General features: G+C 51.0%; 3 protein-coding genes across 3 annotated transcripts; 1 reads left to right on the forward strand and 2 right to left on the reverse strand.

The window, feature by feature from the left end:
* Window positions 1-157: 157 nt before the first annotated feature.
* On the forward strand, window positions 158-4,408 carry BO85DRAFT_368266 (uncharacterized protein; the record flags this gene model as incomplete). Its single annotated transcript, XM_025655859.1, has 2 exons — window positions 158-1,990; window positions 2,039-4,408. The coding sequence occupies 2 exons, from the start codon at window positions 158-160 to the stop codon at window positions 4,406-4,408; spliced, it is 4,203 nt and encodes a 1,400-aa protein (XP_025517457.1).
* A 127-nt stretch (window positions 4,409-4,535) lies between these two features.
* On the reverse strand, window positions 4,536-8,092 carry BO85DRAFT_457656 (MFS general substrate transporter; the record flags this gene model as incomplete). Its single annotated transcript, XM_025661534.1, has 6 exons — window positions 4,536-5,283; window positions 5,355-5,595; window positions 5,663-5,851; window positions 6,278-7,251; window positions 7,325-7,571; window positions 7,717-8,092. 6 exons carry the CDS (start codon window positions 8,090-8,092, stop codon window positions 4,536-4,538), a joined length of 2,775 nt encoding a protein of 924 aa, XP_025517458.1.
* A 1,966-nt stretch (window positions 8,093-10,058) lies between these two features.
* Window positions 10,059-12,465, reverse strand: BO85DRAFT_244699 (putative protein kinase). Its single transcript, XM_025654871.1, has 2 exons — window positions 10,780-12,465; window positions 10,059-10,715 (listed from the first exon to the last, which is right to left on the reverse strand). The coding sequence occupies exons 1-2, from the start codon at window positions 12,293-12,295 to the stop codon at window positions 10,168-10,170; spliced, it is 2,064 nt and encodes a 687-aa protein (XP_025517459.1). The 5' UTR covers window positions 12,296-12,465; the 3' UTR covers window positions 10,059-10,167.
* Window positions 12,466-12,663: the final 198 nt, after the last annotated feature.

The following is a 12,663-nucleotide window of genomic DNA, read 5'->3' on the forward strand; positions in this document are numbered from 1 at the left end:
AAGCTTTCCTTTGTGAATATAACGTGGCAAGATGACTACGGTCTTCCTTGACCCATCATCAGAAAGTGGCTTTAAAGACTGCCAAACCCACTTCCCACATTTCTCGTGAATCTCTGTTATCCATCGTCAGCCGCTACGTCCGCTAAAACCCAGCAAGATGTTCAAGAACAAGCATAAGTTCGAACTACCGTCGTTGGGACGCGGACGTTCATCGGACAAGGAGCTCTCTGTATCTATCTTGCCTGCTGCCGACGATAACTCCGTCGTCGAATCTCCAACAGTAGGCCAAGTCACTTCAGCAAATGAAATGCTGGGTAGTCTACGGAATCCACCAACCGACACAAGCAACGTTAGGAACGACAATGAACCAAGAGACTCGCCGGCCAACAAATCGAACGGCTCTACATCGGAAGCAGAAAAGGTCATCACCAGAGATGAAGTCCTAGGCAGCATACGCGATGCCGCCATGAAGTCGAGCCTCGTTATGGGCGCCAAGGAACTGAGAGAAACCGCAAACAGTGAAATGGCCAAGGTCAAAGGCATCCTGTCAAAAGACAATAGCTCCAACGACGAAAAGCTAAGAGGTCTTCTTCATCTTATCCTGAGGTCTAGCACAGAGCCTAGACTGTACAACGACTTCTTGGACAAGTCGATGGACGAAGACTCCGACATCCTGATCAGCTCATTTGGTGGACAGGTAGATGACATCTCAGTCCCCCTCCGCATGTTTGACTTGGATACCATGAACTTGGTTGATACGGGTTTCTTTGGAGAGGAAGATCAGTACTGCATGCTGTCCCATAGTTGGAAAGGTGCGGAAATTGACTATGCGCTTGTGTGCGAAGCCCAGCGTGCTGAGGAGGCACCGGGAGGGCTGACTGGGTACAATGATGTGGATGCGGTTCTCGCCCTCTGCGACCAGAAGATCAATACAATCGCAGGTAAATTGCGCAAGCTGTTACAGGAGAGACCAGATGCAGGAACATCAATCCGGCAACTGCTCGTGACGTCTCTTAGGGTATCCATGCTGGAAAGAGATGTGGTTGATACCAAGCAAAAGCGGACTGTTGAGAATGCAAACAAGAGACAGGCAGATCTGGAGCAAACCAACTACCAGAAATTGTTAGACTTCCTGAAAGAAGTTAAGAGTCTAACAAGTCTAGCGAAGCAACAAGAAGATGCAGAGGAGAGGGCCAAGCAGGCAGCGGAAAAGTACTCCCGCGCTGAGCATGATTACGCATCAGAGAAAAACAGAATCTCGAGATACCGATCGAACCGCCAGTTGTCTTATGAGATGGACGATTTGGTTAGGGCCTTGCAGCATAGGAGGTCGGCACGGAAGCTTCAAAAGTCTATCAGCCGTGCGCGAGATATCTTCCAGAGTAGACCCTTCTTCGAGACAGGTAGACGATATATCTGGCTGGATAACTGCTGTATTAACAAGCGACAGGACGCTGAATTGAGTGAGTCTTTAGCACGCATGGGAGAGTGGTACGCAAATGCAGACTTTTGCCTGGTTCACCTGGATACTCCGTGGGACAACCGGGAATGGTTGGATGAATGGGACCTGTGGTGCAAAAGCAAAGGCAATAATGAAGAGGGGGAACCGGATCACACCGAGGATAGCGACGTGGTCAGTACAGCTATGAAGACAACGCCTAGATGCCAGCCTGTCTCGCGCTTTAGCGAAGTCAAAGAGTGGAAGCCAACATGGGCTACCAGAGGCTGGACACTGCAGGAATTGGTCCTCAGCAAAATGACATTCTATGCCAATGCAGACTGGAAGTTGCTGTCGCGACCGGTTGACAGTTTGGGGAGCTACTATCACTTTTGCCCTTTCATTGACTTTTACACCAAGAATCTCAATTACATCGATGGCGAGGCACTGAAACTTGTCGACCGTGTACGGGAAGTGATAGCAGCCGCAGAGGAAAATGGAACGATTGAGGATACAAAGACCAGTTTAGTCGCACCGGGTGAGGCTGAAGAGGTGAGCTAAGCATTCGGTGTGAAATACTTTTGTCTGACTGCGATATAGACTATTGGTGCAGAGAGCATAATCCAGGCTCTGAGGCTATTTGGATATGTCGCGCCCAAGAACTTGGATAAGCAAACAGCGAGAGCTCGTATCGGCTACTCTGTCCAACTCGTCGTTGAAGCATTCAAGGACAAGCCAAGCTACACAGACCCGGAACATGACATTAGAGAACAGATCTTGACAGATATATCTGAGCACTATAATGGATTGGAACGGGAGAAGGCAGTGAGGCGAACAATAAGCCTGCTGCTTGTGGCCCTCGCACACAAGGCAATCAAATCCATCAGGGATGATCGTAAAACAATCGCCGAGTTCAGCAACGTCGAAGGCCTGAGCAGCTGGTGGGATGGCACGGAGAGGAGCCGTTTCTCTGCTCACAGTGTCATGATGCTGGCATCGCATCGACAGTGCACCAAGGCTATTGATAAGGCGTACTCGTTGATGGGTGTCCTTGGAGTGCAGTTCCCAGCGTTCCCAGCCGAGGGCCTTACCAAGGCCCTGTCTCGGCTCATGGATGAGGTGGTGGTTACCTCCAACGATGTTTCTGTCTTCAACTGGACTGGCAAGTACAATGGTAGCCCTATACGCGGCCGTTCTTTGTACGCGTCGAACATTGACGCCTTCTACACCGAATCACGTTTCGATGTAAACGGCGAACTCGTCCGAATTTTCCGAAATGATCGTACCAAAACCCTGACTATCGCAAAAGGCATTACTGACATGCTGCTTGATGCCAGCAACTTCGTCTCAACATTCAAGCAGACCGAAGAAACGGTCAGTTTGCTTCTAGAGATGGTCAAATTCATCAGGGAAAATGATAGCCAAAAACTGGAAAGCCTTCTAGAATTCCCAGAGCTCGTCAAGACACTGGCAAATGCTGGCGATTATGCGCGGAAAACAGGGTCGGAAGAAGACGCGAAACAGGACGAGAATGTGCAAAAGTCCGACACGCCCGTGACTCCCCAGACCCCCCAAGCACCTGGAACTCCGGGGATCGGAAGGAAGAAGTCATGGGGAGTTAAGCTACCGAATCTTCACAAGGGCAATCCTTTCACGGGCGATAAGGCAGCAGAGAAAGAGAAAGCAGCAGAGAACGCCAAGAAGGCAGAACGATTCGAAGCTGAGATCAAGAGTGTTGTTGGCAGGGCCCTAAAAAGTGATCCCGCGCGCAGAGATAACAAAACGTCAGTTGGAAACGAGAAATCCCCCAGCGAAAGCAATGAATCTGGAGCGCAGGCCATTAGGATCAGCAAGTGTGACGAGCAAATCATCTGCCCGAACCCCATAGTCGTGAACAGCTCTGGAATCAAGGGCGTGTTTGACATTCAGCGCATTGTGGTCAATATGCTGCAGCCTGAAGAGCTTCGTGCGAAAGTCAAAAATGCCGCAAGTGACAAAGAGATGATTGATGGGTGGTGTACTATAAGTACTGGGTTTACTCTCACAATGGTAGCATTCTGCTGTGAGCGAAAGGTCCTTGAAAGGCAACTGGATTTGGTCGAAGTGATCGAGCAAACCATCCTCAGAGAAACCGCCCCAGCCAACACGAACACGCCCGCACAGGGGGTTGACACTGATGCAGATGCACCGCCAACGAACCCAGAAAGCCAGCAAAACAAACAAACCAATGGTGAAGGTCCAGCACCGGATCCTGCTTCTTCCCAAGAAACAGACAACGTAAACCGTGACAGTCGGCCCAAGCTCAAAAACTACGGCTCTTCGGCAGAGCAGAGACGGGTTTCTCGCATGATCGACTTCGTCACAGAACCCAACCTCCACGCCATAGCTGGAGAATGGGTTCTAGCACGGTTCTCCGGCACGCCAGGGGCGCAATGGTTCCTTTGTCGATTAGAACTGGGAACCGGCAATGAATTCTACGCCCGCCGAATCTCCACGGACAAGTTCAATTTCTCCAATGCCGTTCCCGAGAAAGGTTTGGTCGAGTTTTGGCACAACTTCATGCACAAGAAGAAGCTGGTGATGTGCGATATGCTTGATCATTACCTCGATGCACAAAAAGCAGGGACGTACGCAACTTGGTTCCACGAAAACCTCAAGGAGAGCTTCTCCTGGGGTGATTCTAGTGACGACGAAGATGAGCCTCAGCAGAGCAGACAAGCCAAGGCAAAACAGCCAGCCCCGGATGGTAGTACCACCTTGACATCAACCGCCAAGACCTTGAAGATGATTGGCTGGGGAATCCGATTTTTCTACGATAAATACTATGCTGAATACTTGGAAGACCGTCTCACTGAAATGGCCTTGGCCAAGATACCGGTGAATCTCCACGCCGCGATCAAGGACCTGCACGCGGACAAGGTCCTTCTGCCGGTGATGTTTCACTCTGGAAGGGACGTGCATTTCTTCTAGATAGTGACTGACAAGTGCTGGTTTCATTGAGAAATAGCTAATTGGATGTAGTGTGGCTCCGCCAAAATATTGATAAATTATCTACTTATGGGCAACTGCCTATCTGCAAGCCGTAGTGGACGGCAAATTACCATGTCCAATATGACTTCTTCCACAACTTCACAAATTCCAACTTTTGCGGCGCCGTCACGGCTACACGTCTGGCTCTGCCAAGGCGAGCCAGCGAATCCCCTACATAGTTCGGCACCTGCTCTTCGAGCACCATCACGGAAGTCTCACTGAAGGGCCGTTCATCGTCTCGGTCATGAGGGTATCCGTTCTCCGAAGCACTAGGATCAAACATGGTAGCGTCATGCGTTGGCAGTTCATCCGCAGCGACACCCACGACTGCCTGTCCAATGCGCACCTTGATGTAATGCGTCGGTCGACCCAGCAGACTCCACAGGAAAGTAATATACGACCCGGGGACCGGAGTCACCACGTCTTTAGGCTCATACCGCAAAGCCACAGGGAAGATCTTTGTCTTGTGAGGAGCGCTCGCCAGCACGGGGCTCAGCGGCAACACGCCCTGTCCGTTGGTGGTCGTGCACTCAGGAAACAAGGCAATAGGGCGGCCGGGGTACTTCCGCATGATGGTTTTTAGATCGACGGTACGGGCTTTGGGCTGGGGTTTTGCTTGCGGGAGAGCGAAGGCGCGAAGAATTGCTTGCCAGACGGATAGTTGTTCGACTTCGCGTGTGGAGGGATAACAAGACACGAAGATAGGGTCAAACACAGCGGCTAGGTAGAGCGCGTCAATTGGGGAGGTGAAGGAGGAGGCAATGATGGATCCGGGCCCGGGTAGACGGTTCTGGTGCCGGTCGTTGTTGAGAGTTCTAAAATTCGAGCAGCTCAGTAGATGTTCTAAGAAAATAGTATAATGTTTGCAGAGAGATGCGCAACTGACCCTTTCCTCACTCCGTCCACTTGAAGATCAACCCACCAGATGCTGGGCACGCCTAGGATGCACCACAGAGCGGCCTTTCTTCCCAGCGATGTGATCGGGAGCCATTGAAAAAGCAGGAAGTAGCCGATGCAGACGGGTATGAAGAACGGGAGACGGACGCAGAAGAGGAAGATTCGTAGTATCCACTGAGGGTAGCTGAGCGATGGACGAGGAGTCGGGAAGAAGGGTGAGACACCCGTTCCTATACACCGCATCATCGTCAGTAATGGAAAGCGGGCTCACAATGAGTAGAAAAGGGGTTTGCACACGCACCTCGATCGCGAAATTGGGTAAATCTCTCCATGACAAGGGGATCTTTGGTGACGACGAGATAAGAGGGATTAGTGGACTTGCAGACTGGACATGACCAGACTTTGACAGCAGACTGCCGTAAGCTTGTAAAGCAAGACGTGGGGTGAAAGTTGTCCGGTCAGCGCGGCAGGCGGCGGGGGAACCTGCTGAGCAAATCGATAGTATATCTTATCAAAGAGAATATATGTCGGCCAACTCAAAACCGACTGGGGGGGTTGTTGGCGGCACCAGCAGAAAGGCGCAATGATTTGTTGATTTCAGCACGAAGGAATGGGAATTGAGATGTTCACATGTCGAGCTGCTGCTGCAATGCCGCACTAGTCCTGCTTGGGTAATCACCTTACCTGATTGGGAAACCGAGGCTGGAAGGTTGACTTACCGCCCACGTCTATAGTTATAGTAACTAAGTAGTTCATCCCTCGCATCAACAGACTTCAATCAAGCTCCTTTCTCTTTCTCAACCTTACTATTTACATGAAATGAAAAGTCTCATACTCTATATGTGTACATTGCCCAGTTCTCGCCAGTTCAGAAGACCACGTTCTCTTCCTCTATCTTGTCATCCGACTGACGAGAGGGAATCCGGAACATCCAGATAGCGACGCCTACCAAAGTGAAGGCTGTCGCGGTCATCATCCAGGCCAGACCGATCCAAGCCCCTCCCAGTTCCAGTCCAATTTGGAACACTGTGGTGATGGACAAACTGGCAATGACATTGCCCACTGACTGCAGGACCTCAATAATGGTGAAGAGACGGGCTGTTTCTTCCCGATTCACCAATGTGGTAATAAGAGCACGAGTTAGGAAGACAAATCCAGACCCGGATGTCTGAACTAGCAGACTGGGAATCAACATCGCGACGCTCGGTGAAAGACCGATTCCCAACGTCCCGACTGCCAACAGCCCAATACTGATGCGCATGAGCTGCAGGTCTTTCTGGGTCGGCTTCATGGTTTTGAGAAGTTGTCGTGAAATAGCAGGTAGGATGAAAAGGAACAACGGGATGGTCAAGGCCGGCTTGAAAGACATGAGGAAGTTCGCTTCTGCCAGGGTCCACTTGTAACGGGTGGAGATGTATTGGACCAAAAACCAGGACGAGCCACGGCTTAGTCGATAGACGAGAAACGCGGTAAGGAGGAGCATAATCTGCTTGTTTCTGAAAATGAAGGAATACGGTGCGAAATAGGCTCGCGACCGTTGTTTCGCCGAAGCGAAGAAGGTTGGTCGTGCTGCTTTCGTGGTGAAAGAAGCTTCTTCCCCTTGGAGGGTCTCTTCATCGCTGAGTACCTCGTGTTCTTGTTCCTTGCTGGGAACTTCCTTATACTCAGCGTTCCCGGGTGATACTTGGCTCATCTCCATGCTCGGCTGCTTCCAAGTCGGTTGCGATGACCCTACACGCATCGTTTCCGGTAATGATAAGGCGAAGAACATGCCAACAACAGCCAAACCCCAGCCCAACAACAGAGGAAGCCATGGGTCTAATGCCATCAACCAGGAACTGGCGGCACTAGAAGCGAAATCGGCTCCCATGCTAGCCACGCCGAACCTGAAGAATATCGCCGCTCTGATGATCATTAGCTATAGTCCCACCAACGGTTGTGGAATTTGATGCACGCTACCTTTCTTCTTCAGTTGACACATCCGACATCATTGTCCAGATGATGGCGAATGCTACAACAGGGCCTCCGCCAAACAACCAAGCCAAAGAGGATGCCCAGACAGTTCGCAGAGGGAAGACGTCTGGGCGCCACATAACCACCAGCTGAATAATGCAGTTCAGGGCGAAACCGGGAATGCTCAGACAGATGGTGGATTTCCGGCCCCGTCGATCAGCCAACAAGCCGTATGGAATTGCTAGCACAGCACCTGGATGAGAAAGAACGTGAATAAGGGTCCTCGTCTATATGTCGCGTATTAAGTGCAAAAGGGAGGCGCCCAATTGGTAGAGACTAGGGAACAAGAGATGCGACATAGCCTCGTCCGAACCGGCGGTGCCTTCGTCGTGACCTACTCAGAATGCCATCGAAGAACTCCATATAGCCCTTCACTGCAGCCAGATCCTGCTGGACCGCTTTAACTTTGCACAATTCCTCCTGGACCTCGCCGTCGGCCCCAATCTGGGTGGGATCATATTGCGCGTAGTATTCTCGACAGGCGATGGACTCGTATATACGGGTGACGGGGCCGTTGGACATGCAGATGCCGACTTCGACGGCCAAGATCATGGCAAAAAGGGTCAACATTAAGCGAAGGCGAGTTTTCCGAAGGTGTTCTTTCTCTGCATCCGACGGGCCAGACTCCTCTTCCACTGGGGAGGAGGGCCTTTGACCCGAGGCGAGGAACGGGGCATCCTCGCGATCGAGGGTTTCATTGGACTCAAGAGGCATGGTTCCGAATGACCATTGCCCGTCGAGGGAGAGAAGTGAGAGGAAGGGGATATACGACGGGATTACATATGGGCGCAAGAACGCGATCAAATACGAGCATTAAGCGGTGAACCTCTCAGCCTAGCCACAAAACCCCGATAAGGGGAGAGGGGAAAGGAAATTGAGATGAAACCGGGAAGGGGAGGAAGAGATGCGCCATATAAGACTGCCGGGGGGTCCCGCCCAGAAAGATTAAGAATGGCAGCACAGGGGAGACTGTCGTTGGCCTCGAATTGGGGGGCGCGGCGGCGGGCTTAGCAGTTGCAGGGTGACTCCACACTATATGATTAGTGAGACTAGTCCACGGGGCCAAGTCGGTTTCTCCTATTTCGAGACAATCCGTCAGACCCTGGGACGTGGCAAGTGTGAGAGAAGAAAAGGGACTAATCGATAGCCAAACAGTCTCTGGCTTTGGATCCTCAAGAATCTGCGAGTCCACTTTTGAGTCTGGGTCCCGCGGGCATCCGGACATCTGCCTACGTACCATGAACATTCTTACGACGGACAGGCAACAACTACTGAAGCAACTGGACAGATTACTACTATCTATCTTATACGATTCGAGGACACACAGACCGCCCAGCAGCTGTCGTCAGCCTCCACTCCCGCTGCAGTTGCAGCTAGTCACTGACTGCCATTTGTCCAAACAGTTCAATCTATTACTAGTACCAAAAGTCTAGGGCTTACAAAACCGTGCAGACTTGAAAAGGCCAACCACTCACTTTTCCTGCTGATCGGGCCACATCATTCTATTGGTCTTCTCGAAACCACATCCTTCAGCCTGAAGCCAATCAGGGGGGTTTTGTGCTGGACGGGCGCGCCGTCCGTCGTCAGCGGGGGAAAAGAAAACGAACCAAAAAACCATTGGTTCTCTTCAGGGGTTTCTCGGCTTCTCTTCCTGGAAGCGAAAGCCACCGATCCGCCCGCCATCCGATCATCCGCGCTCATTATTTCAACCTCTATAAGATTGCTACATATTAAAGATGTAGCGATCGAGAATCAATACGACTAGTATAGTCACTTCTGACCGACTCTTCACCTGCACGACCAATTTCCTTTCCTGGTGATAATCAACCCAGACAGACAGAATATTGGACATGATCATGTCGGTTATTAAGTAGTACGTAGTAGTTAACTTAATTGCTTACTGCATAACACCTCCCTCCTTCCCCTCCCCTCCTCTCCTCACCCCTCTCCCCAAAGTACGATCAGTCGTAGCCTTCTTTCGAGATCGGCAATCATACTCGCTTACTGTACATACAGCAGATGAGCATTTCACTACGTACAAAAAGAGCTAGTAAATCCGACAAGGAGACAGGCAGACAGACAGACCACTCGGCAATTAGTTCTTCTAGATTGATTGATTGATTGATCGATCAGTCAATCAATGCAATGCATGTAAATGATCATGGGTGATATCATAAATTGCCCACCACGTTAATTAATTACTGCATATTTAACCTATTTATCTGTCTGTGACACTGGTGAGTTCTCCTTTTCTTTCTTTAACACCCGTGGTACTTATTGTTGACCAGTAAAGTAATCCACAATAAAGAAAAGAAAAGAAAAAAAGCGAATGCGCCTTTTTGAAACGGTATACGATAGTATGGTATAGGATCTAGAAACCTGACACAGTTGGTAGTATGAATAATCGTGAACATTAAAAGGAAAGGAACAGACAGTAATAGTGATCATCGGGCCGGAAGACCCAAGTGAACGTCGGCTCATGCTAGATAAGTTAACAAGACAAAGTAAGTAGGTAAGGTAAGCAGTTCTTGATGTTGCAATGCATGGTGTCTTCAACGACACAATATTCATCCATCCCCAAACCCAAGAATAATAGGTATTATATATGGTCGCAATGCGCCAGTAAACGAATGTTAGTAAAGAGATATAAGATGCAAGTCTAAAACGAAAGAAAAAATGAAAGAAGAAAGAATGATAAGTAAGCAGGGTAAGAACGGGGAGAAAAGAAGGGAAAAGAGAAGAATGTTATGTAATGGAGGGGAGAAAAAACCACTGAAAAGAGACCAGCTCTATGGCACTTCCTTATCCCCCCTCTTTAGTTCGCCGGGTATGTCGATCGCCTCCTTAACCCACGACATCGACGCGATTTCATCCAGACTTTTTCGTTTCGTATTGCGTTTCAATAGCCCCTCGACACAATCGCGGGCGCCTTCGAGGTCCTTGCCTTTTTCAGGATCCCATTCGTCGTCGCTGTCGGCATATCGGTACCATGACCACTCGACTCGTGCGATGCGGTGGGGCGTTCGCGCGCGGAGTTTGGCAGGGTCGCCTCGGGTGCCCGGCAATGCGTCGAACGGGAGCCGATTTTCCATCATGGCGTATAACAACACTCCCAAAGCCCATGCGTCTGTTGATCGTCCATCATACGGCTGTCCCATCAAGATCTCAGGGGCTGCGTAGTCCTCACTGCCACAACGGGTCTGAAGCAGAGGGCTTTCGGGAGGCTCGGGTATTCGTCGGGACAGACCCAGATCGCTGAGGGTGATGACGGCTCGATCGTATGTGCGCCAATCCGTGATCGTCTCTATCGCTTGCATCGGCAAGTTGACAAGCACGTCTGAAGAGGAACAGGTGTCAGCCTTGATCGCTGAGAACGGGGCAAAGAATCGAAGGATACTCACTCTCAAGTTTAATGTCGCGGTGCACAATGAAATTTGCATGCAGGTAGCGCACAGCCCCCACCAATTCGGCAAAAATACGACGAATGAGTTGCGGACTCATGGGCCGTGGACTCGACGATGCCACGTCAAAGAGGTCACCTCCGGGACAGTAGTCGAGAACCAATAGCGCGCGCTTCTCGTCGCTACCAAATGCTTTCAATTGCACCAGCGACGGATGATTGACAGATTTGAGTATGTCTACCTCGCGCTTGAGGGAAACTTCCAAGCGCTCCTCATCTGCACCACCGGCCGGTCCATACTCGATAATCTTGACTGCAACAAGCTTCTGTGTTACCAAATTCACATCTTGAAGACTGGAAAACATGGTTTCGTCGTCGCTTTCTCGTCTTTCTATACGTGCCGCGAGGGAGACTTGACTGAATGTTCCCTGACCTAGCTGACGTATCTTGCGGTACTTGCGACGTTGTTGTGTGCGCACAGAGCGTACCGAGTATATCTCATCAGGGCCAGCTGCCAACGGTGTTATAACGGGTTCGTCATCGCGTTCATCGGAGCCACTGCGACTGCTGCGAGGAGGCGTAGGAGGGCGGACAGTGGGCAACGCGATCCCACGGTGGACGGCCAGATACTCTTCGCGATGAAGGTTATTGCTGTTGTTGTTCGTCTTCGAGTCGGTGCTGACAGATGCAGTGATCCCCGGGGGCATTCCTGGTCCTGAAACTGCAATCGGCCGTGGCTTGACCGGGATAGCGCGACCGGGAGGTACATACTCGCTTAAGCTGCGGTTGCGAGAATGCTTTGACCCAGATCCTTGACGTGGTTTTGTCGGAGACACGATGGGCGTCTCAATAGGTGTTTCGGACAGCTTGTCAGGGAGCATGTATTGCCTGCTTCGTGGCCGGGATTCGCAAGCACCGAGCATTTGAGAGGAATCGCTTAGTCGCAAACCGAGACTGGAACCGCTGCGAGAGGTTGTCGAAGGCGTCCGAGACAAAGACTGGGAATTGCGCCGTGGCAGTTTCCATGGCGACATGCCACCGATAGGCGATGGCAAAGGCGTGATGTCTCCCATGGCCAAGAGTTGAGGGGAAGATATGAGCGAGGCTGGAGACAGAGTCAAAGATCCTGCGCTGGTTGGAGGGCCGGCGAACAGACCGCGCAGGCTTGGAGTGCGCCGGGGGAGACTGCTGGACGAGATGCTGTGATGCACGAATGACTCAGGTTCCCTTGGCGGGCTCATCTGGCTGGCGTTTGACAGATCCGTGCGAATCTGAAGCGAAGGCAGATGATGGGGGTGTGAGTAGTGCTGCAGAGTTACATCCTGCAGTCCCTCTGCAGGAGATTTTTCGATATAAAGCGGAGGAGTATGAGAACTCCCTTGACCGGGGACTATAGCAGAGGGTGCACCAATTTCATTGTCATCCGAAGCCGTTGGGTTGTTGGCTTCGTGTAACTGTGGTTGGTGAACGGTAGATCCTGACCTATCGGTCGGTTGGGCCGAATCCGAATGGACCATCGAACGGAAAGAACAGGGCAGCTGATGGATTGAGTGTTCCTATCCTGGCTGTATTAATTTTTATTTGAGTATATATTTCCCCGATTGTTCGTCTTTTCTTTTCTTCTTCTGTTTTTTATTCCCCTTTGTTGCAGCTGACAAAAGGCCCGTGAAAGAGGCGTCGCGGGTAATATGGTGGACTGGGAGCGGGCAAGTTCGGGGTCTAGATGCGAATCCCTCGGGTCAACCTAAAGTAAACCGCGTGGCACTTGGCGCTGAAGGAGGCCCTGGGGGCCGAAAAGAAGAACGGGTAGGATGGATATGTGTTGTATCAGTGCATTAGCAGGGAAGGGGTCCTTATATGGTTGAGGGAAGGACCAGAATGAATC

Source organism: Aspergillus piperis, assembly GCF_003184755.1.
Source record: "Aspergillus piperis CBS 112811 unplaced genomic scaffold BO85scaffold_5, whole genome shotgun sequence".
Taxonomy (NCBI): domain Eukaryota; kingdom Fungi; phylum Ascomycota; class Eurotiomycetes; order Eurotiales; family Aspergillaceae; genus Aspergillus; species Aspergillus piperis.

What these genes read in the sequence shown, in the direction of transcription:
- BO85DRAFT_244699 (XM_025654871.1), bottom strand. Translation starts at nt 12,295, where the DNA reads ATGGTCCATTCGGATTCGGCCCAACCGACCGATAGGTCAGGATCTACC. An exon ending in CCGCGACATTAAACTTGAGA is followed by an intron (nt 10,716 to 10,779) that starts GTGAGTATCCTT and finishes GTTCCTCTTCAG; the next exon opens with ACGTGCTTGTCAACTTGCCG.